Source organism: Schistocerca cancellata, chromosome 12 (genome assembly GCF_023864275.1).
Source record: "Schistocerca cancellata isolate TAMUIC-IGC-003103 chromosome 12, iqSchCanc2.1, whole genome shotgun sequence".
NCBI lineage: Eukaryota > Metazoa > Arthropoda > Insecta > Orthoptera > Acrididae > Schistocerca > Schistocerca cancellata.
The window spans coordinates 108,078,893-108,104,566 of NC_064637.1; the positions used below are offsets into that span (position 1 = coordinate 108,078,893).

General features: G+C 43.1%; 1 protein-coding gene across 1 annotated transcript in view; it reads left to right on the forward strand.

The window, feature by feature from the left end:
* Positions 1-25,674, forward strand: part of LOC126109762 (acetylcholine receptor subunit alpha-like) — a 681,242-nt gene that overhangs the window by 264,317 nt on the left and 391,251 nt on the right. The window contains exon 2 of the mRNA XM_049914813.1: positions 21,779-21,823. Coding sequence (XP_049770770.1) covers positions 21,797-21,823 — 27 coding nt within the window. The 5' untranslated portion in view covers positions 21,779-21,796. The remainder of the gene's footprint in view (positions 1-21,778; positions 21,824-25,674) is intronic.

A 25,674-nucleotide genomic window follows, 5' to 3' on the forward strand; every position in this document is an offset into this window, starting at 1 on the left:
CTCTGTGTAAAATCGATCTGGTATCCCATCAGCTCCAGCGGCATTTCTTTTGAGCGATTTTATTTTTCTATCCCTCTGTCAGGGTCTATACAAAGGCGATGTACTTGAGGACAATATTATTGAAATGGAAGAGGATGTAGATGAAGATGAATTGGGAGATACGATACTGCGTGAAGAGTTTGACAGAGCACTGAAAGACCTGAGTCGAAACAAGGCCCCGGGAGTAGACAACATTCCATTGGAACTACTGACGGCCTTGGGAGAGCCAGTTCTGACAATACCATCTGGTGAGCAAGATGTATGAGACAGGCGAAATACCCTCAGACTTCAAGAAGAATATAATAATTCCAATCCCAAAAAAAGCAGGTGTTGACAGATGTGCAAATTACCGAAATATCAGTTTAATAAGCCACAACTGCAAAATACTGACGCGAATTATTTACAGACGAATGGAAAAACTGGTAGAAGCCGACCTCGGCGAAGATCAGTTTGGATTCCTCAGAAATGTTGGAACACGTGAGGCAATACTGACCCTACGACTTAACTAAGAAAATAGATTAAGGAAAGGCAAACCTACATTTCTAGTATTTGTAGACTTAGAGAAAGCTTTTGACAATGTTGACTGGAATACTCTCTTTCAAATTCTAAAGGTAGCAGGGGTAAAATACAGGGAGCGAAAGGCTATTTACAATTTGTACAGAAACCAGATGGCAGTTATAAGAGTCGAGGGGCATGAAAGGGAAGCAGTGTTTGGGAAGGGAGTGAGACAGGGTTGTAGCCTCTCTCCGATGTTATTCAATCTGTATATTGAGCAAGCAGTAAAGGAAACAAAAGAAAAATTTGGAGTAGGTATTAAAATCCAGGGAGAAGAAATAAAAACTTTGAGGTTCGCCGATGACATGGTAATTCTGTCAGAGACAGCAAAGGACTTGGAAGAGCAGCTGAACGGAATGGACAGTGTCTTGAAAGGAGGGTATAAGATGAACATCAACAAAAGTAAAACGGGGGATAATGGAATGTTGTCAAATTAAGTCGGGTGATGCTGCGGAAATTAGATTAGGAAATGAGACGCTTAAAGTAGTAAATGAGTTTTGCTATTTGGGGAGCAAAATAACTGATGATGGTCGAAGTAGAGAGGATATAAAATGTAGACTGGCAATGGCAAGGAAAGCGTTTCTGAAGAAGAGAAATTTGTTAACATCGAGTATAGATTTAAGTGTCAGGAAGTCGTCTCTGAAAGTATTTGTATGGAGTGTAGCCATGGTTGGAAGTGAAACATGGACAATAAATAGTTTGGACAAGAAGAGAATAGAAGCTTTCGAAATGTGGTGCTACAGAAGAATGCTGAAGATTAGATGAGTAGATCACATAACTAATTAGGAGGTGTTGAATAGGATTGGGGAGAAGAGTAGTTTGTGGCACAACTTGACTAGAAGAAGGGATCGGTTCGTAGGACATGTCTTGAGGCATCAAGGGATCACAAATTTAGCATTGGAGGGCAGCGTGGAGGGTAAAAATCGTAGAGGGAGACCAAGAGATGAATACACTAAACAGATTCAGAAGGATGTAGGTTGCAGTAGGTACTGGGAGATGAAGGAGCTTGCACAGGATAGAGTAGCATGGAGAGCTGCATCAAACCAGTCTCAGGACTGAAGACAACAACAACAACATCCCTCTGTCGTCTATTTCGATATCTACCAGCAGCAGGGCGTCCAGCTCGGAGCTCTCCTTGGAGTAACCGGTTCGTTGAGTCGCCGTGCCGCTCAGATTGCTGCTGCAGATGCAGTACGGTGCACCAGAGCGATGCGCCCAACACGACGGTGTTCCCTCTTGGTAGTGCCACGTGGCAGTCTAGCTCTCGGTGTTCTTAGGGTCGTACATTTTCGTGACCGCCGACCGCCGCTGCCGGCAATGGTGCACAGTGGCTACACTGCTGCCAAGTCTTTCTGCACTACTGCAGAACGAACATCCAGTTTCTCGTAGTCCTATTACACGATCTCGTTGAAACTCAGTGAGTTGCTGATAATGGCGTCTTTGTTGCCTTAAGGCAGGGGCGGGCAGGAATCCTGCACGTGTGCGGTGCACTTGCACGCGTGCAGTTAACAGGTGTTCTGCGTGCACACAGGGGCAAGCTGCCCATCCGCTTGTCTCCCCTCCCCACCATACCGTCTCTCCGCTTCTTCCTCTGTAATGCGTTTTGTTTCCTGGCCTGCTTTATTGAATGAAGGAATAAGGTTAGTACGAGTGCTTGAAAGAAATCATGGTTTGAAAGAGTACCTATTACCTACGATACGTTGTATTTAATTATCATAGGTGGAGTTTACAATACGTTTAATGTCTGGAACAAAATTTCTACATACAGACAAACGCAAACAGTTACCGACATTTTCATTACTGATGTTTACTCTTAACCGAGACTTATTAATTTTCATAACAGAAAAAAATCTCTCGCAAACGTATGTCGAGCCAAACATATTATCTTCGCGGCTTCACGATGGAGACGAGGAAACTCTTGCTGTGGAAAGTTGTGATAAAAATCTATTGCACGTCTTACTAAAAGGAACTTGTCTCTCATACAAGAATTACGCTGTAGAATCTACAGTGTAGATCTGTTAATTCCATTTGCAAATTGGGATGAATATCATCTACAGAAAGAGAAAATTGTCTCGAGAACTATTCAAAACCTTGGGATAAGTATGATATATCCCCAAATCGCTTGAGAATTTCCTCTTTTATTGCACTAAGTACGGGAACATATTGAAATTTATTATATAGGCGTTCAATAATAAACTTCCGCTCATCAGCGAGAATACTGTCATTTCGAATTTTCACGTTTTTGAACAAAGAAAAAATGATTCTCCCATTCCTTTTTAAAAGATAGCAATTCCTTTTTAAAAGATAGCAAATCTCCACTTCTTCGTTTCCTTGATTCACTCTGCATTTTCCGGTTCTTGAAATACAACGTTCACTACGTAGTGGTCGCTTCGCTTCAAAGGCCACAGCTTAGCCTGGTACTACACTGCCGCACCCTGCCAGCTGTCACCACAGTCCCATTCGACGATTGCACGCGAGCAGCACACGTGCAGCGCTGTGTGCACATGAGCCGCGTGCAACGTTTGCCCGCCCCTGCCTTAAGGGGAGGTTTACTATCTTTTTTCCGGAGCGGGAAGGAGCGCCTTGTCCCAGCCACGAATCCGTCCGGCGGACTTGTGTCGAGGTCCGGTGAGCCAGCCAGTTTGTGGATGGTTTTTAGGCGGTTTTCAATCTGATTCGGCGAATGCCGGCTAGTTCCCCTTATTCCGCCTCAGCTACACTACGTCGGCGATTGCTGCGTGAACAAGGGGGGTTACAGTCGTCTGATGTGAAACATTCCCTGGGGGGGGGGGGGGGGCGGTTCCTTCTGGGGCCGAACCGCGCAATAACACTGGGTTCTGTGTGGGGCGGCGGAGGGGTGAAGTGGACTGCGGTAGTCGACTTGGGGTTGTGGACCACTGCGGCTTAGGCGGGAACGGAGATTCTCCGTCGCTTCTAGGTCCCCGGTTAATATACAACATACTATCTTTTCGTTCAAAAATTCGATTTTTTTAATTCTGTTTTTTGGATCGATAAAAGTGTTTAGAATCCACCCGTGGAACGGTTTTTTCGAATAAGGAACGGAAATGTTTCTTATTCGCGGTTGAACAAAAAAATGCACGAGTTTTTTTCTTTCGGAGGACGAGTTATAGGAAGAGTACTTGGGAGGAAACACCCAAAATTCAAATGAAAGTTTGAACGCGTATGTTTGGGAAAGTTTGAACGCGTGTGTTTGGAAGTTAGCCCCCAAGCATTTGCATTCTGGTGCGAAGACTGTGGAGATTGCGACTTTCCTGACAGTGAGCAGCTTCAACGAAGGGCATTCAGCAATTCTGAAGACCATGACAACGATGGACGTCGCCCTGGGATTCTATTCGACGCAGTTCGCCAAGCATTCTGACGACCACCTGATTCGAGCGGCCGAAAACCGCTTGTCACCGGCCGCACGAGCGGCTCTGGAGCAGCGCAGGATGGCCCAGATGGAGCAGAACGCCCTCTATGAGGAAGAGGAAGATCTAGTTTATGGACCCGGAATAGCAGATCGAACGTACCCTGCATAATATTGCATTTACATGTAGTCAAAACTTCAAACGCGTTTTTCTCGAAATGACGTTTTTTCATCGCGCTGTATGGTAACTTCAAATCTACTGAACCGATTGGCATGATTCTTTCCGACGAAGCTAACTAAATTGTCTAGGAGTTGTACAACTTTTATTCCGATCCATCAACTATAAATATTTTTACGTGGCCGACTAAGTCGAAAAATCCATGAAAAGAAACCTATTTTTTTTCAAATCGCCACCACTTTGTTTCCTACGGTCCGAATAAGCGAGGTACAACTCTTAAAGAATCTTACATACTTCGCTAACGTCAACTCAATTTTGATTTCAGACGAGCCGGCTGACCTGTGACATACCGCGCGTGGAGGTCTACATCGAAATTTTGTTCCGTTCTGACGGCACTTCCTCCTTTGCTCTTAGACATTTCCGGTCGAAAGAATTCCAGTTTGCAGAGGAAATATCAATAAACATTTTGACCAAATTTCACACTGATATCTATAACACATCCCGAGAAAAAAATTCTCAAAAAACATGTTTTTTTTCGGGCCAAAGATAGTAAACCTCCTCTTAAAGGGACTATTTACTAACATCATCTCACTACGTACAATCTCAATGTAAATAACTCTCACGACCGTTACAGCGAGTGTTTAAATCAAACGAGATTTGTATGCTCATAGTGACGTCACTCTTATACGAATGGTGTGAAATTTCAATAGATACCATCTTTTAGCTGTAGAATCACCTACAAACTTTTGTTTATGTCGCACAACTTGCTCTCGGTATTGCGATTTTCTTTTGTGTCAGTGTACTATACAGTGGTCATTAACTTGTGCATGTATAGCCCATTCCCCCTAGTATACAGTCGCCTGTTGACTAAAAGATATTTGGGTCATCACTTATTACTTCAAGAACAGACAACAAAAGGTGATTCCTCAAGGCAGTGAGAACGGTTGTGAGGTGGCGTCTCAATTTCCAGGCGTTTAGGTGTTATGGAAAGCCCATGGTCAGGATCTTCTTCAAAAACAGAATGCTGCTATTATGACAGTATCTACTGTATGTGGAAGTTCAACACCAAAAATTAGTGTACTTTACTTATTTTCACTCGCTTCCGACACACGGAATTATATTCTGGGGTAGCTCTTCCCAGTCACCAAGGGTATTTTCTGGTCAGAAACGGGCGGGTCTAGCAATTTTTTGTGAACACTATACCCATGAACTAACAGATTTCACTCGAATATTGGTCGATAGAAATCCAATCTCCATTGGATCGCACATCGTGCTCTTGAGCATAAAGGCTTACACCATTCTGCAGCATCCATTTTCGGGTAGTTACCGCAATAATTAAAAATTCCTATGAATAAGCCTTGCAGTTCCAAATGTAAACAGAAGAATGTACTCGTGGCTGACTTCTTCCATTCCGTCGACGAGTTCCTGAAGAAAATTTAAGCTACTTCCTGTGTGATATTGTTCATTATGCTACAATACACTTAGCAGCTTGTCTCCTGCATAGGATTCGTGTGCGATTCATTTCCTTTGTTATCAAATTTTCTGGTGTAATTTTATACACTGACTCGTTCCATGACTAAGACGAAAATTGATCCTACGAACTAGATATCGCACTTCGGCAAGAACAGTGACACAACTCAAAAATACTATATTTGAGAAAAATCGAATTAAGAATTGTATAAAACTTATATTGAAATAGTGTGTGCTGGGCTTCGTGACCGAGCGGTTCTAGGCGCTACAGTCTGGAACCGCGCTGCTGCTACGGTCGCATGTTCGAATCCTGCCTTGGGCATGGATGTGTGTGATGTCCTTAGGTTAGTTAGGTTTAAGTAGTGTCATTTGAACCAAATAGTATGCTCTTCAAATTTCAAATGAGTAATGTTGGCAGTAAATCTCATAGTTTGTACAGTAGTAATATGGACATATAGTTCTGTAACTGTCGAAAGTGAGGTATTATTAGTTAGTTATTAATTAATTCTTTGAGTCGTGTCACCTTTATTGATCTCCAGAAAACTTTTTTGGTTTGTTTACGCCCTCATGTAAAGCTTTTGCAACTTTTCCACCACAAAGAATATACATTTTTTTACGTACCGTGATGTAATACGACAATCGAACCTCCATCAGGAAAAACTCGTACTTCAGTTAAAATAAAAAATGAAAAATGTTCAAGTTATTATAGTAGAAAAATACAAAATACAGAATTATAATTTATGAAACTGAATACAAGTTAATAACGAAAATCAATTAGGTACAATTTAAGGAAAAAAGTTTATGAAAACACAAAATTATGAATGGGCTTAAATGACGCAGGAATAATTTTCACTGAGAAAAGCAATTCAATATGAGCGTTCTTCATAGCAGAAATTCAATTCCTATGATTTTTCCTTGTACTCTGCAACACACAAAATTTCGTAATATTTATGATACGTGTCATCGTCAAATCGGTGTCTGTTTCTTCAGACATGGATGCATGCATATCTGAAGGACATTGTAATGTAAGATACAGACGTTGTATAAACACAGATGTTATAAAAGTCAATTATATTAAAAATTACGTTCAACTTATACGCGAAATGTTTCAGAACTCGGAGTGGGCGGCACTTCTTGAACGAGTCGTGAACACCTGCCAATAGCAAGGCTGAAATGATACTGTTCTTAGCGTAACGCACAATGAAGTAGCCGACAACAAAACTGATACAACTGTCCTGAAGTGGAGAAACTGTGAGAGATATATGTGAAGTTTTTTGTGCACACAAATTTTTCAGTGACAAAAACAAAAACTTGTTGTTTTTTCACTTGTCACTCTTCTTGTAGGGGTGTGATATGTAACTGATTTTCACATTTGGTCTCAGTGGTGAGTAGAAGGCTGTGTAAACGTTGACATTAGCTGGGGGCTGTGGAACGTCGGGTCGGCAGGCACTGAGTGTCCCATGGTGAGGGGGAAGGACAAGAGGTGACTGTAACAGCGTGTGCCACGCCACACCCCACCCAACTACACTACACTACACTGTGCTGTTAGGAGCGCGGCGGTCCCCAAAGCACGCCATTGTCGGGCCTATGGCGGGCCACACCTTGGCCCCCGGGCGCCATTAAAACCCGAGCAGCTGCCGTTTAGGTGCTGAATTATTGGCGACCCTGCCAGGACGGTTATTAGCGCAGAGCCGCCCCACGGTGGCTCTACACGGCGGCGCTCAGCGCTGTCCCCGTAAATGTCCTCTCCTCTCCTCTCCTCTCCTCACTGTTACAAAGAACTGACTCAGTTACTGGAAATAAAGTCCACCTGTTAGGAAAAACACTGTTGCTTCATACACATCCAAACACGTTTCAGCACCTTTGTCCAATTGTTAGTGGATTTTTCTCTTCTCAAATCTGTAGAATATCAGTATGTTTTAAATGATAATTAGGCATAAAAGAGTTACTGTTTGTTATTGTCATTACCTTAATATTATGTAATGGGGTTATGCACTAAATTATAATAGCAAATGCAATAAGACAGTATTTAACACATTAAAGGAACTGTTGAGGAAAGACGGCACAAATCGATAAACTCACATACACACATAGAAAGAGAGAGAGAGAGAGAGAGAGAGAGAGAGAGAGAGAGAGAGAGAGGTAAACAAAATACAAATTTGTTTTATCAAAGTTAAAAAGTGTTATTTACAAACGAAATGCTGCAAAATATGTGTAGTGTTTGTGTAAGCTTCTCAACATCTAATGGGAACGCAAATGAAAAAGGATTTGTGAAAACTCAATGTAAGTAACCGCTAATATAGTGGGGAAATATTTTTGCTCAACGACACTATATTTAGACATACGTGCTGTATTAACTTGCCCAATAATTCGCATTAAAGTCATTCACTTGCAGATGACAAGCTAACAGTAAGCAATAACATAACCCTATAATCTAAAATTAAGGTTCTGGTGACACTATATATATATACAGGGTGAGTCACCTAACATTACCGCTGGATGTATTTAGTAAACCACATCAAATACTAACGAATCGATTCCACAGACCGAATGTGAGGGGAGGGGCTAATGTAATTGGTTAACACAAACCTACGTTTTTTTAAATGGAACCCCGTTAGTTTTGTTAGCACATCTGAACATATAAACAAATACGTAATCAGTGCCGTTTGTTGCATTGTAAAATGTTAATTACATCCGAAGATATTGTAACCTAAAGTTGACGCTTGAGTACCACTCCTCCGCTGTTCGATCGTGTGTATCGGAGAGCACCGAATTACGTAGGGATCCAAAGGGAACGGTGATGGACCTTAGGTACAGAAGAGACTGAAACAGCACATTACGTCCACATGCTAACACCTTTTTATTGGTCTTTTTCACTGACGCACATGTACATTACCATGAGGGGTGAGGTACACGTACACACGTGGTTTCCGTTTTCAATTACGGAGTGGAATAGAGTGTGTCCCGACATGTCAGGCCAATAGATGTTCAATGTGGTGGCCATCATCTGCTGCACACAATTGCAATCTCTGGGGTAATGAATGTCGTACACGCCGCTGTATATCTGGTGTAATGTCGCAGCAGGCTGCCACAATATGTTGTTTCATATCCCCTGGGGTTGTAGGCACATCACGGTACACATTCTCCTTTAACGTACCCCACAGAAAGAAGCCCAGTGGTGTAAGATAAGGAGAAACACGGTCGTCATCGTAAACATGTCCCTGCAGATGCTGCTCGCCGACCGTGGCCCGTGTCTGTTACAACACGCAACTGAACGTCGGAGGTTTCAAGCGTCAACTTTAGGTTACAATATCTCCGGATGTAATTAACATTTTACAATGCAACAACGGCAATGATTACGTATTTGTTTATATGTTCAGATGTGCTAACAAAACTAACGTGGTTCCATTTAAAGAAACGTAGATTTGTGTTAAAAAACATACTTCCTTGCATTTTTGTATGGTTTGTATCAAACAATTACACTAGCCCCTCATACTTCCGTGCATTTTTGTATGGTTTGTATCAAACAATTACACTAGCTCCTTCCGGACTGAAGCGCCTAGAACCGCTCGGACACAGCGGCCGGCTTGTTTGGTCAGTGCAAGTTTTGCAATTGATTTTAAACTAACTTCTCGATTAGCTAGAGAATTAAAACTCTCAATACATCCCAGATCCGACTGACGATGCAATATTAACTTGCTTCCTCGTCCGGTGTGTGGTGCAAGGTACGAGGTGCATTCAAGTTCTAAGGCCTCCGATTTTTTTTCTAATTAACTACTCACCAGAAATCGATGAAACTGGCGTTACTTCTCGACGTAATTGCCCTGCAGACGTACACATTTTTCACAACGCTGACGCCACGATTCCATGGCAGCGGCGAAGGCTTCTTTAGGAGTCTGTTTTGACCACTGGAAAATCGCTGAGGCAATAGCGGCACGGCTGGTGTATGCGCGGGCACGGAGAGTGTCTTTCATTGTTGGAAAAATCAGTCACTAGGAGCCAGGTCAGGTGAGTAGGGAGCATGAGGAATCACTTCAAAGTTGTTATCACGAAGAAACTGTTGCGTAACGTTAGCTCGATGTGCGGGTGCGTTGTCTTGGTGAAACAGCACACGTGGAGCCCTTCCCAGACGTTTTTGTTGCAGTGCAGGAAGGAATTTGTTCTTCAAAACATTTTCGTAGGATGCACCTGTTACTGTAGTGCCCTTTGGAACGCAATGGGTAAGGATTACGCCCTCGCTGTCCCAGAACATGGGCACCCATCATTTTTTCAGCACTGGCGGTTACTCGAAATTTTTTTGGTGGCGGTGAATCTGTGCGCTTCCATTGAGCTGACTGGCGCTTTGTTTCTGGATTGAAAAATGGCATCCACGTCTCATCCATAGTCACAACCGACGAAAAGAAAGTCCCATTCATGCTGCCGTTACACGTCAACATTGCTCGGCAACATGCCACACGGGCAGCCGTGTGGTCGTCCGTCAGCATTCGTGGCACCCACCTGGGTGAAACTTTTCACATTTTCAGGTCGTCATGCAGGATTGTGTGCACAGAACCTACAGAAATGCCAACTCTGGAGGCGATCTGTTCAACAGTCGTTCGGCGATCCCTCAAAACAATTCTCTCCACTTTCTGGATCATGTCGTCAGACCGGCTTGTGGAATCGGTTCGTCAGTATTTGATGTGGTTTACGAAATATATCCAACGGTAACGTTAGGTGACTCACCCTGTATATATATATATATATATATATATATATATATAGTCTATGTTGTAGACATGCATATTCAAATATAGAGGAATGTACATGGTCTGAATATGGCGCTGCGATCGGCAACGCCTCTGTAAGACAACAAGTGTCTGGTGCAGTTGTTAGATCGATTACTGCTGCTACAATGGCAGGTTGTCAAGATTTAAGTGAGTATGAACGTGGTGTTATAGTCGGTGCACGAGTGATGGGTCAGAGCATCTCCGAGGTGGTAATGAAGTGGGGATTTTCCCATACGACCATTTTATTAGTGTACTGTGAATATCAGGAATCCAGTAAAACCTCAGGTCTTCGTCATCGCTGCGGCCGGAAAAAGATCCTGCAAAATCGGGACCAACGACGACTGAAGAGAATCGTTGAATGTGACAGAAGTGAAAATTGGTGCAGTTTTTAATGCTGGGCCATCAACAAGTGTCAGCGTGCGAACCATTGAAGGAAACACTATCGATATCGGCTTTCGGAGCCGATGGCCCACATTTATACCCTTCATGACTAGACGACACAGAGCTTTACACCTCGCCTGGGCCTGTCAACACCGACATTGGACCGTTGATGACTGGAAACATGTTGCCTGGTCGGACGAGTCTCGTTTCAAATTGTATTGTGCGGATGGACGTGTACGGGTATGGAGACAACCTCATGAATCCATGGACCCTGCATGTCAGCAGGGGACTGTTCAAGCCGGTGGAGGCTCTGTAATGGTGTGGGGTGTGTGCGCAATTGGAATGATACGGGACCCCTGATATGTCTAAATACAACTCTGGCATGTAACACGTATGTAAGCATCCTGTCTGATCACCTGCATCCATTCATGTCCATTGTGTATTCCGACGGACTTGGGCAATTCCAGCAAGACAATGCGACATCTCAAACGTCCAGAATTTCTACAGAGAGGCTCCAATAACTCTCTTCTAAAGGTTAAACACTTGTGGTGACTACGAAACTCCGTAGACACTAACGTTATTGAGCATATCTGGCATGCCTTGTAACGTGCTGTTCAGAATAGATCTCCACCCCCTTGTGTTCTTGCGTATTTATCGAGATTCTGTAGGATTCATGGTGTCGGTTCGCTCCAGAACTACTTCACACATTAGTCGAGTCCGTGCCACGTCGTGTTGCGGCACTTCTGCGTGCACGCGGGGCCCCTAAACGATATTAGGCGGGTGTACCAGTCTCTTTGGCTCTTCAGTGTGTATAAACATATAATCATTTTATGTAGTATTCTCATAGACTTCACGAATGGAAAAGCAAGGCTCGTGAGTGCTGACATACCAGCTCGTGTTTTTCTCAGTTTGTGGAATGTGGTGGGGCGTGGCACATGCAAATCTTCGGCAGTTGTTTGACGATAGTGGAATTCCGTGAGGTTTCTCAATAGATCGTCTCACGGGCAGCAGTCACGCGAGTAAGCTGCTTAGAGTGTCTCTTAAGGCACAGAAAAGTGCCTTTCAAACGCTTGCTAGCCACAAGAGGTTCTGAGAGAGATGAATAAAGCCAATAGGCGGTGCAGAAGACGCCGGCCACTGTGGCCGAGCGGTTCTTGGTGCTTCAGTCCGGAACCGCGCTGCTGCTACGGTCGCAGGTTCGATTCCTGCCTCGGGCATGGATGTGTGTGTTGTCCTTAGGTTAGTTGGGTTTAAGTAGTTGTAAGTTCTAGGGGACTGATTGTTGTGGGTTGGCAGGAGAGCCAACACCGGTATGAGAGGAAGCCGAAAGGCACGCGTTTTAGCTCACGCAGGCTGGCGTGAGGTCTGGAACAGGTCAAGGGAATTAGACTTTAGCAAAAAAGGACGTAGCTGTGGAATACTTAACTTTAATCCATAAATGGTGAACGTCGCTCTTGACGGTACATGTTTTACAGTATCAATAGTAACTGGTAATGGCGCCTTGCTAGGTCGTAGCAAATGACGTAGCTGAAGGCTATGCTAACTATCGTCTCGGCAAATGAGAGCGTATTTTGTCAGTGAACCATCGCTAGCAAAGTCGGTTGTACCACTGGGGCGAGTGCTAGGAAGTCTCTCTAGACCTGCCGTGTGGCGGCGCTCGGTCTGCAATCACTGATAGTGGCGACACGCGGGTCCGACGTATACTAACGGACCGCGGCCGATTTAAAGGCTACCACCTAGCAAGTGTGGTGTCTGGCGGTGACACCACACTGATGACCTCAGATGTTAAGTCCCATAGTGCTCAGAGCGATTTGCTGCAGAAGACAGAAGCTGGAAACCAGGGCCACCACTAGATTCCCATTTACAGCTTGTGAAACGAGCTGCTTTTATGCGCCTTTACAGCTTTCCTCCACTCAAGAAGCGAGGGCCGGCATTCTGCTAACTTCAGTTCGTTGACAGAGAGTAAAAAAAATGCTGGATGAGAAAATTGTGTTGGCTTTCCGTGTACACAGGAAGACAGAGGGAGATTTGCAGTTGTCACTATGGATAACCTTGGAATTGTGCCCCCTCCAAATGGTTCAAATGCTCTGAGCACTATGGGACTTAACTACTCAGGTCATCAGTCCCCTAGAACTTAGAACTACTTAAACCTAACTAACCTAAGGACATCACACACATCCATGCCCGAGGCAGGATTCGAACCTGCGACCGTAGCGGTCACGCGGTTCCAAACTGAAGCGCTTAGAACCGCACGGCCACACCGGCCGGCGCGCCCCCTCCATACTTCTGAGATGTGTGAGGGACAAAGCCTGGACTGGGTTCGCTTGGTGTGTTGAGGTGTCTCTTTATAGGTGAACGCAAGGCGGCTGCACGTGTCTCGTTCAATGGAGAGCTGCTGTTTGGTGCATGGCCGCAGTCTGGCGCACCTTTAGCGGTTTTCCAGAAAGTGTCACGCTTTTTCGAGTAAGTGTCACGTTTAGCACTTGCATTTGACTTTGCATCGCACAGCTGATTTGCGACTCTGTTTCGCAACTGGTGACTGCGTTTTATCGTTATTTATTTATCATACTGGGATCTAGAGATGATGCTTTCTAGTGTATGTTCATTTTCTGAATTGGCCAATCTTCAGAACGTGATTTGCATATCAATCTCCAGTCTTCCAAGCCGGCCGGTGTGGCCGAGCGGTTCTAGGCGCTTCTGTCTGGAACCGCGCGACCGCTACGGACGCAGGATCGAGTCCTGCCTCGGGCATGGATGTGTGTGATGTCCTTAGGTTAGTTAGGTTTAAGTAGTTCTAAGTTCTAGGAGACTTATGACCACAGATGTTAAGTCCCATAGTGCTCAGAGCCTTTTTTTTTTCTTTTTTTTGCAGCCTTCCAGAGAGCATTCGGATGCCTTCTGCACAGATGCAGTTCCCACTTATTTGAATATCACCTTGCTGATGATCCACAGAAACCTATATATATATATATATATATATAAAATCAGTTCATGACATACAGTCGTACAAATTTACTCTCTCTGATGGACGCACGTCCAGATCATCCACTCTCAAAACACCGCCATCTCACTCCCCACATTCACCACTGCTGGCGGCTCACCTCCAACTGCGCAACGCTTTTCACATCCAGCTGCCCAACACTACAATAGCGAATATTCCAACAATGCCAACCAGCCACAGACTGCACACAGCACAGCCAGTGATTTTCATACAGAGCGCTACGTGGCGTTACCAACATAAAAAACTAAACAGCCTACTTACACTGTGACAATACTTGTTAAATTTAAAACGAAAACCGTCCTGAGCATGAAGTAAATGACAGGAAGGAGTGTAGGGAGTAAATGTCCGTAAGAAAAAAAATCACATAATAGTCGATATCATCTGCTGTGCAATACACATGGTAGCGACTTAGATGAATTGCTCATGTGTGAAACATCCTAGCAGATTAAAACAGTGTGCCGGACCGAGACTCGAACTCGGGACCCGAGTTGGGGTCTCGGTACGGCACACAGTTTTAATCTGCCAGGAAGTGTCATATCAGAGCACACTCCGCTGCAGAGTGAAAATCTCACTCTGGAAACATCCCCAAGGCTGGGGCTAAGCCATGTCTCCGCAGTATCCTTTCTTTCAGGAGTGCTAGTTCTGCAAGTTTCGCAAGAGAGCTTTTGTAAAGTTTGGAAGGTAGGAGACGAGATACTGGCAGAAGTAGAGCTGTGAGGACGGGGGCGTGAGTCGTGCTTGGGTAGGTCAGATGGTAGAGCACTTGCCCGCGAAAGGCAAAGGCCCCGAGTTCGAGTCTCCGTCCGGCACACAGTTGTAATCTGCCAGGAAGTTTCATATCAGCGCACACTCCGCTGCAGAGTGAAAATCTCATTCTAGGGTGAAAAGTATTTAAACGGACAAACTCTGGGAGGTTGTGGGGGGCATCAAAACAAATATTTTTCCCTAATGTTATTTTTTCCTATGAGGATTATTTAAACCGGTAGAGGCCGTATTACGCTCTTGAGTTGTTAAAGGTCGTATTACGATCTTCAATTGTTAGAGGGCGTATTACGCTCTTCAGTTGTAGGAAACTGCTGTCTACCAGTGTAGTAGTGCATTGTGTCTGTTTACTAATGTAGCGATACACCGGGAGTGAGTACACTGATATGGTTGGTGCGTACTACGCAGCGCACCACAACGGACGAGCTGCACAGCGGGTTTATCAACAACAATATCCTAATCGCCGTATCCCGCATCATGCGACCTTTGCTGCTGTGTACCAACGTCTGCGTGAGACCGGGTCATTTACCAGATTACCTGGACAGCGACGCCGTCGCACGGTAAGAACGCTGCAAGTTGAGGAAGCTGTCTTGCAGCAAGTGGAGCGGGATCCTTCAATCATCACTCGTGCAATTGCACGTAAGATGGGGACGAATCAGATGAATGTAAGAACAGTCCTTCGAGAGCAATTGTAACGTCCATTTCACTTACAGCGTGTCCACACAATATCCCAAGTATTAACACAGCAATTAAAAATTCACAAGCACAAATTTTCAGGACTGTTGTTTGCGTTATCAGTTTGCAAGGGGCTAGGAGAAATTCTTTTATACTTTCTAGTTCCTGAACATGTTTATTAAAAAGTTTTACATTTAAATAATTCTTTTCACACGATGTTTGTTTTGGTAAGTGTCAAATCAAAGCACTTTTATCTTTACATGCGTTGCCACGTTGCTAATAAATGAACACAGTTTGCAGTGGAAGCATGTTGTACAGTTGCTGGAAGACGTTCTATCACTCATGGGTCAGAACATGCGCTTCATACACTACGGGGCACCACCTGACCGTGCTGCGCAAGCAAGACCAAGATTAGTCTATGTTTCCCAAATAAAAAGATAGGTCGTGGGGCAGCAAAAACTTGGCCTGCTCGATCTCCTGAGCTCAACACATTCATTTTTTTACTTTTGGTGACATTTAAGACATTGAGTATTCAAGACCTGTTGCGAAAGTTAATATTCTTAGTCAGCGTGTTCAGCAAGGAATCCAGCAGATACAGTAGACATTCGTAATGTGAGAGCAATTAAGAGAAGCCGTGATGCGGCCTTAAGCAGTTTGTGGTAGACATAATGGTAAACATTTTGAGCCATTCATTCAGTCATTAGGAGACAAGATTCGGAAAGAAACATACCTATGGAACCAAGCTGTAAATTCGAAAGCAAAAAGGCAGAAACGAAGCAAATACACTACTGGCCATTAAAATTGCTACACCACGAAGATGACGTGCTACAGACGCGAAATTTAGCCGACAGGAAGAAGATGCTGTGATACGCAAATGATTAGCTTTTCAGAGCATTCACACAAGGTTGGCGCCGGTGGAGACACCTACAACGTGCTGACATGAGGAAAGTTTCCAACCGGTTTCTCATACACGAACAGCGGTTGAACGGCGTTGCCTGGTGAAACGTTGTTGTGATGCCTCGTGTAAGGAGGAGAAATGCGTACCATCACGTTTGTGACTTTGATAAAGGTCGGATTGTAGCCTGTCGGATTGTGGTTTATTGTATCGCGACATTGCTGCTCGCGTTGGTCGAGATCCAATTACTGTTAGTAGAATATGGAATCGGTGGGTTCAGGAGGGTAATACGGAACGCCGTGCTGGATCCCGACGGCCGCTTATCACTAGCAGTCGAGATGACAGGCATCTTATCCGCATGGCTGTAACGGATCGTGCAGCCACGTCTCGATTCCTTAGTCAGCAGATGGGGACGTTTGCAAGACAACAACCATCTGCACGAACAGTTCGACGACGTTTGCAACAGCATGGACTATCAGCTCGGAGACCATGGCTGCGGTTACCCTTGACGCTGCATCACAGACAGGAGCGCCTGCGATGGTGTACTCAACGACGAACCTGGGTGCACGAATGGCAAAACGTAATTTTTTCGGATGAATACAAGTTCTGTTTACAGCATCATGATGGTCCCATCCGTGTTTGGCGACATCGCGGTGAACGCACATTGGAAGCGTGTATGCGTCATCGCCATACTGGCGTATCACCGGGCGTGATGGTATGGGGTGCCACTGGTAAAACGTCTTGGTCACCGCTTGTTCGCATTGACGGCACTTTGAACACTGGACGTTACATTTCAGATGTGTTACGACCCGTGCCTCTACCCTCCTACATTTCAGCAGGATAATGCACGAGCGCATGTTGTAGGTCCTGTACGGGCGTTTCTGGATACAGAAAATGTTCGACTGCTGCCCTGGCCAGCACATTCTCCAGATCTCTCACCAACTGAAAACGTCTGGTCAATAGTGGCCGAGCAACTGGGTCGTCACAATGCGCCAGTCACTACTCTTGATGAACTGTAGCATCGTGTTGAAGCTGCATGGGCAGCTGTACCTGTACACGCCATCCAATCTCTGTTTGACTCAATGCCCAGGCGTATCAAGGCCGTTTTACGGCCAGAGGTGGTTGTTCTGGGTACTGATTGCTCAGTATCCATGCACCCAAATTGCGTGAAAATGTAATCACATGTCAGTTCTAGTATAATATATTTGTCCAATTAATACCCGTTTATATCTGCATTTCTTCTTGGTGTAGCAATTGTAATGGCCAGTAGTGTACATTCTACGCCTGAAGATTACTCTCCGCTTTCTACACACGGCAGTAGGTCTGATACTCGACCTGAGTCGAGATGAAGGCGGTTATTTAATAGCTGTGGCGTCGGTGCGTGTTCACTCGAGGAGATGTGCGCCCCGGGGCGGTATCGGCAGACATGTGATCCCGGCCTCAGAGGTGCGCGCCGGTTGAAAGCTTCGCCCAGCCGTAAGGCGATGCCGTGAAAGTCTGTGTGGGCATGGCCGGGTATCTTGACGCTCAGGCAAGAGCACTGCTTCCATCTCCGACCTCGCCGCGTGAATCCCAAGAAACTGAGTACGTGCTGCTCGCTTTTACATTGATCGGATAAACAGCTGCTGCGTATCTATATGTACGGCCATACATTTCACACAACTGCAAAGTGCACGGCAGAGGATACTTAGAATATTAACACATGTGAGTATTTCCTCCCTTTGAAACGCATGTATTACACAATTTCATGAAAGATGATCGATCATCGATGCAAAGTCGATCGCGACACCTAGCAACAAATTCTTTTAACCTAACCTTACATTTATATCAAGTGAATTACACTGTCTCTTCTACAGAACACAACAATCCAGTACTGGTATCTATACTCCCCAAGCCACATGACGGTGTGTGGCGGAGGGTACATTGAGTACCTCGATCGTTTCTCCCCTCTATTCCAGTCTCGTATTGGTCGTGGAAAGAAAGATTGTCGGTATCCCTCTGTGTGACTCTAATCTCTCTGATTTTATCCTCACGGTCTCTTTGCGAGATATACGTAGGAGGCAGCAATATACTGCTTGACTCCTTGGTGATGGTATGTTCTCGAAACTTCAACAAAAGCCCGTACAGAGCTACTGAGCGTCTTTCTTGCAGTCTTCCACTGGAGTCTATCAATCATCTCCGTAACGCTTTCGCGCTTACTAAATGATCCTGTAACGAAGCGCGCTGCTCTCCGTTGGATCTTCTCCATCTCTTCTATCAACCCTATCTGGTACATACCCCACACCGGTGAGCAGTATTCACGCAATGGGCGAACAAGTGTACTCTACTTCATTTGCTTTGGGACTGCATTTCCTTAGGATTCTTTCAATGAATCTCAGTCCAGCATCTGCTTTACCTACGATTAATTTTATGTGGTCTTTCCATTTTAAATCACTCCTAATGCCTACTCCCAGATAATTTATGGAATTAACCGCTTCCAATTGCTGACCTGCTATATTGTAGCTAGTTGATAAAGGATCTTTCTTTCTGTGTATTCGCAGCACATTATACTTGCCTGCATTGAGATTCAATTGTCATTCCCTGCACCATGCGTCAATTCGTTGCAGATCCTGCATTTCAGTACAATTTTCCATTGTTACAACCTCTCGATATACTACCGCATCATCCGCAAAAAGTGATGTTATACCCATGGCTCCCAAACTGATCTTCCTCGAGGTTAAATTAATTTTATCTTATCTTGTTAAATTTTGACAAAATTAGACACTTCGTTTTATTTAAAGATTGGTATCTAGTATTTCTTAAAATTTATCCACAGGTCTGATGATGGTTCTGTAGAAAGAACCGAAACCGGTTACCTATATCATTAAAACATACATGAGTGATCAAGACTGAACTTTAGTCAAAATATAACAATTAATTGATCACTGCTTTCCAAAAATGTTTACCAAAATTGACATTTAAGTGTCTGGCAGAGGGTTCATCGAACCATCTTCACAATTCACTATTATTCCAATCTCGTATAGCGCACGGAACGAATGAACACCTATATCTTTCCGTACGAGCTCTGGTTTCCCTTATTTTATCGTGGTATCGTTCCTCCCTATGTAGGGTCGGTGTAAACAAAATATTTTCGCATTCTGAGGAGAAAGTTGCTGATTGGAATTTCGCTAGAAGATTCCGTCGCAACGAAAAACTCATTACTTTTAATGATGTCCATCCCAAATCCTGTATCATTTCTGTGACACTCTCTCCCACATTTCTTGATAATACAAAACTTGCTGCCCTTCTTTGAACGTTTTCAATGTACTCCGTCAGTCTTTTCTGGTTTATGAAGAAGCTATTCCTATATTGTATTCTGTTACCGACTTTCATCTGCTACAGTTGTCACAATTGCAACTTACAATGCAGTTCTTGTATTTAATGATGGGAACATAAGGAGGATGAAGGTATTAGAGATGGTTGGTTGGTTGTTTGTTTGGGGAAGGAGAGCAGACAGCGAGGTCATCGGTCTCGTCGGATTGGGGAAGGAAGTCGGCCGTGCCCTGTGAAAGGAACCATCCCAGCATTTTCCTGAAGCGATTTAGGGAAATCACGGAAAACCTAAATCAGGATGGCCGGACGCGGGATTGAACCGTCGTCCTCCCGAATGCGAGTCCAGTGTCTAACCACTGCGCCACCTCGCTCGGTGAAGGTATTAGAGAAAATGGGCTGTAAGACAGGAAATTTCGCTCAAGAAATCTTGAGAAAAACTGATTTACAGGGCCTCTCTGCAGCTGAAAAGTCAGGTGAAGACCTGGTAAAGAGAAGGAGGCAGAAAACAAGAAACCAGAAGAGAAGCCTGGAAAGGAAAGAGTACCTTGAGTACAAATCTGGGGCCTTCTGAAGAGAAACATAATAAAAAAACTTGAGTTGAATTTTAAATTGCATTTCCTGAAAAATATGTTTTCTTAAAGTGTATTTACCTCTTCCTCAGAACCTATGAACTCTAGAATTACGAAATTTTGTATACTTACTTCCATAAAACCAATTAATGTTTTGTCAAGATTAGAAATTCTGAGTTTAAACTGAGATATTGCGCAAATTGCATGGAATTTTGCACGGATTTTATGTTATACTTACAGGATTATAATTAAAAAATTGTTAAAATTCTCCTATTCGGTATATTAAAAAAACTTAATGGAGAATGCTTGCTGTAAGCAAAAGGATTAAACAAGGAAAATTTTGTAGACATCTCTTGAATACTTTCTGAGAAAAAGGTACATACATTTTTAAATGAATTTTTAAATTCCATATAAAGTTAAACACACCTAATCCAAGAACTTATCGGCAAATGGTTAATTTCATGTAAAGCAGGGTACAAAATTTCTTTCCACTATCTTCAGAATTGTGGATTTGGTGCCTCTTGTAACTAGTGAACGTCCTGCCGTAATAATCCTTACAATATGACCATCCAATACACATCCGAAATATTCTAAGTCTATTTTTCTTGTGCACATGTTACATTGTTATGGACTCTACAGGAATGTTCCTACTCTTCTACATTTATGTACGTATTACTCTCATTTGTCAAAACAGTTAAAAACTAATCTCCACGTCAAAATTAATTAATTCATTTAATGGACATGAATGACTTCTTAGTCGCGTTACAGATCCCACGGCAGCAATAGTCACGTTGATCATCCCATGGAAACATGATTTTCTTCGGAATAAAAGGCAGCCTATGTGGTAATTCAGGCTATAGACTGTCTCAATTCCAAAATTCATCCAAATCTGTACAACCGCTTCATCGTGAGGAAGTAACAACATACTAACACGATGAAGAAAGAAAACAAGCAATTTCTAGCTCGGTATAACGCAGATTTAATGATATCTGTACGTGTAACGTCATCTTCTGCCCTCACGTGTGTTCCTGTTACCAGGGAATACGCTCACGTATCGTGACATTCAGCCTCACTAAAAGCCTACCTCTTTCTGCGTGTAAATCCATGACGTCATTCTGCAGTACAACATTTAAATTACGCCATCGCTGCAAGCCTTCAGGCGTTTCAGCAGCTATAAGATACGCATGACGCTCAGGGCCTAATACGCATCGGGCGTGAATGAGATACGGAGAAACACTTTGAGGATTGTGTAAACACTGTATTAATTACATAGAGTCGTATTGCGTAGGACATATCAAACAATAAAAACGTTTTCACAAACATGATCAAGTTCTAAAGTCAAAGAGTAAATAGCTTTTTTTACAAAAAAGAATTATTGTTCCATATTTTCCGTTATATTCTTTAAAAAAACACATATGTTCTACCATAAATTTTCTAAAGTAGCCTATATTCTTCCTCAGCATTCAAGCTATCTCCATGCCAAATTTCATTGAAATCGGTTCAGGCGGTATAGTCAAGAAAGCATAAAACACAGAGTTACTTTCGCACTTGTAATATTAGTATGGACATGATATTCTTATACTCCACCATCACGAAGTTCGCAGACGAACCAGTTAGCTACAATGCTCCAGAAGATATTTTGCACATGAGACCTCAGCAATACTTCACAAATAACTGAGAGACCAAAATGTGGTATCGGGCTATATTTGGTGGTGACTCATATCACTTTGTTCAAACACTGCACATGAAATTTTTACTATCCTGCTAGAGTGCGCTTATTTGTAACTCTGCTATTTTGTTTGTTCCAGAATCTGAAGAACCAGATAATGACGACGAACTTGTGGGTCGAGCAGGTGAGTGTAAACCTTCATCTTTTCCTCTATCATATCTTATAGTTTGTCACACTGCCTTTACGAACAATGCTCTTTCGCTGCGTAAACATCGTAAAAACAGCATGCTTTCTTGTCAGTTCCTATCCCTATTGTATCCAATTGAGTATTACCATGTTACTGACAGTCTTTAAACTCATGAAGACGACAAGGAAAAGCGAAAAGTTATGTTCAAATTCTGTAAAAACCAGACTGCAGTTATGAGAGCCGAGGGATACGATAGGGGAGCAATAAATTGAGGAAGGAGTGAGACATACTACGATGATATTTAGTCAACGTGGAAACACGTAGTAAACAAAACCAGGAAGAAATTCAGAAAGCTGAAAGAAAACCAAGAAGAAATTCAGAAAGATAATTTAAGTTCAAGGGAGTAGAAATAAGAAATTTGAGGTTTGCCTATGGCGCTATGATGCTGCCAGAGTCGGCGAAGGACTTGGGAGAACTGTAAAACTGAATGGATACTATTCTGATAAGATACCAGTGTCAACAAGCTGAAAATAGTCGAATTAAATTAGGTGATAGTGATGAAATTATATTAAGAAATGAGACACTAAAAGATGAATTCAACTATTTAGGCAGCAGAATAATTGATGATTGGCAAGATACAAACGAGATGTAACGCAGAATGGAAACAGCAGGCAACGTGTTTCTGTAAAATCAAATTTTGTTAACACATAACGTACTAGAAACTATTTTCTGAATGTATTTGTTTGAAATGTAGCCTTATACGGAACTGAAACGTGGGAGATAAACAATCCACCCAAGATGAAAATGTCGGAAGAAAGCTAAAGATTAGGTGGGGAGATCGAATAGGTAACATGAAATTTAGGAAAAATTATATTTGTGGCACAGCTTGACTGAACTAAAGCACAAGATGAAAAAATACATCCTGAGGAATCAAACAAGTGTCAGTTTAGTAATATATGGAAGTATGGGAGGTAAAAATTGTAGAGGGAGACCAAGGTATGACTACAATTCACAGGTTCAAATTTTTGCAGGTTGCGGTAGTTACGCGTAGATCAGGAGGCTGCACAGATTTGATTACCGTAGAGGCTTGCATCAAACTAATAATTCAGAATTACGAAGATATCAACAGCAGCAGAGCACATTTTAATATTTCACGCTTCCTCAATTTCGTTCTGCAAGAGTTAATGAGAAAATTGAATAGATAGTGACAGAAATGAAAATGGACGTAACTGATGCATCCATGGTTGCGCATCCATTTTCCCTCAAGCGCGCGGACCGTTTGCAGTACTTATGCGTGAACCTATTTGTACGACTAAACTCCGATTCTTTAAGGGGAGGTTTACTATCTTTGGCCCGAAAAAAGCATGTTCATTGAGAATTTTTTTCTCGGGATATGTTACAGATATCAATGGCAAATTTGGTCAAAATGTTTATTGATATTTCCTCTACAAACTGGAATTTCTTCTACCGGAAATGTCGAAGACCAAAGGCAGAAGTGCTTTGGAACTAAACAAAATTTCGATGTAGACCTCCACGAGCGCTATGTCACAGGTCAGCCGGCTCGTCTGAAATCAAAATTGAGTTGAATTTAGTGAAGTATGTAAGATTCTTTAGGAGTAGTACCTCGCTTAACTTATTTGAACCATAGGAAACAAAATGGCGGCCATTTGAAAAAAATAGGGTTTTTTTTCATCGATTTTTCGATTTCGTCGACCAATTAAAAATATTTATAGTTGATGGATAGGAATAAAAGTGATACAAATCCTAGACAATTTAGTTAGCTTCGTAGGAAACAAGAATCATGCCAATCGGTTCAGTAGATTTGAAGTTACCATACAGCGCCATTAAAAAAAAGTTATTTCGAGAAAAACTCATTTGACGTTTTGACAACATGTAAATGCAATATTAAGCAACGTACGTTCAATCTGCTATTCCGGATCCATAAACTAGTCCTTCCTCTTCCTCATAGAGGGCGTTCTGCTCGATCTGGGCCATCCTGCGCTGCTCCAGAGCCGCTCGTACGGCCGGTGACAAGCGGTTTTCGGCCGCTCGAATCCCGTGGTCGTCCGAATGCTTGGCGAACTGCGTCGGATTAGAGTCGCAGGGTGACGTCCATCATTGTCGTGGTCTTCAGAATTGCTGAATACCCGTCGTTGAAGCTGCTCACTGCCAGGAAAGTCGCAATCTCCACAGTCTTCGCCCCAGAATGCAAATGCTTAGGGGATAAGTTCCAAACACACGCGTTCAAACTTTCATTTGAATTTTGTGTGTTTCATCCCAAGCACTGGTACAATAACTCGTCCTCTGAAGGAAAAACCTGGTGCGTGAAAAAGGCCGATTTCAGACAGATGCATTTTTGTGTTCAACCGGGAACAACAAACATTTTCCTTTCGCATTCGGAAAAACCGTTTTAGGGGTGGATTCTAAACACTTTTATGGATCCAAAAATGCAATTTTAAAAAAACTGATTTTTTTAACCAAAAGATAGTAAACCTTCCCTTAAAGAATCGAGCTCCCATGTATAAAACTGCTCCAAACTTCTGATTACTTTAAAAATGAGTTAATGTAAGCGAGAGAGAGTTTAGAAAGGGTTTGAAATTATGTTCAAATTAGTTGGAAGTAGCTAAGTGGCCTCCTTAAGAAACGATGGTTCAGAATAATTTGGGTAATTTGCGACCCGTTTTAAGCAACAGACGCACCTTGTGTTTATGATGTCACATCCCCTGAGGTATGTACTATACTCGCCATTAAAATTGCTTCAGCACGAAGATGACGTGCTACAGACGCGAAATTTAACCGACAGGAAGAAGATGCTGTGTTATGCAAATGATTAGCTTTTCAGAGCATTCATACAAGGTTGGCGCCGGTGGCGACACCTACTACAGAGTGGGGATGCATGCATCCTAAACTTCAATGACGCATTGTGTCAAACTGCACAACAAAGGAAATGCCATGTTAGATGACATGATGCCATCTGTCATGTTATACGACATGACGCCATGTATCACGTTACTTTACTAGACATGATGTATTATATTGCATGACATGGATAATTATACCAAAGGTAAAAGTGCGAGAATGTGTCGAGATGCTCTGACTGAAATGTCTTCGAAGCTACCAGATATGTCACATCCCGAAATCTGTCCAGACACATTTGCCCTTTTTTTGTGCTACGATACGAGTATTTTTCATTCTGGTAAACCAATAATCTATCGCACAGAGAGAAACTAACAGGTCACATAAATAACAAATTTTTGGCTGTTGTTGCCAATGGTAAGGTCTAAAAAGTTGATCGCGTTCCCTCCCAGCTGCTTCACTTCACTTGAAATTTACTTACTACTGACAATATTGCTTGATGAACATGCTAAAGTTGTTCCTGTATGATCAGAATAAGGTAAACTTCTGCAACCTACCGCCGGTCGCAGTGGCCGAGCGGTTCTAGGCCCTTCAGTCGCAGTTTCGAATCCTGCCTCGGGCATGGATGTATGTGATGTCCGTAGGTTATTTAGGTTTAAGTAGTTCTAAGTTCTAGGGGACTGATGACCTCACACGTTAAGTCCCATAGTGCTCAGAGCCATTTGAACCATTTCTGCACCCTTCCAACGAATACGTTCCATATGACAATTATGCTATGTAAGATTCTAGAAGACTGTACTCCTCTGTCATGCTAACGATGACCATATTCGCATATCAGGCTCAGCGTTTTTCACCGACTGTGCTGAAGCGAACTCTGGAAATCAATCACGTCCACATTTCAAATGAGAAAGTGCTGAGACGAAGAGGTCTACACAGCTTGCAGAAAAATGTTTCTCAATTAAGACTAAAGCTTGGTTCATGTTCTGTGGATG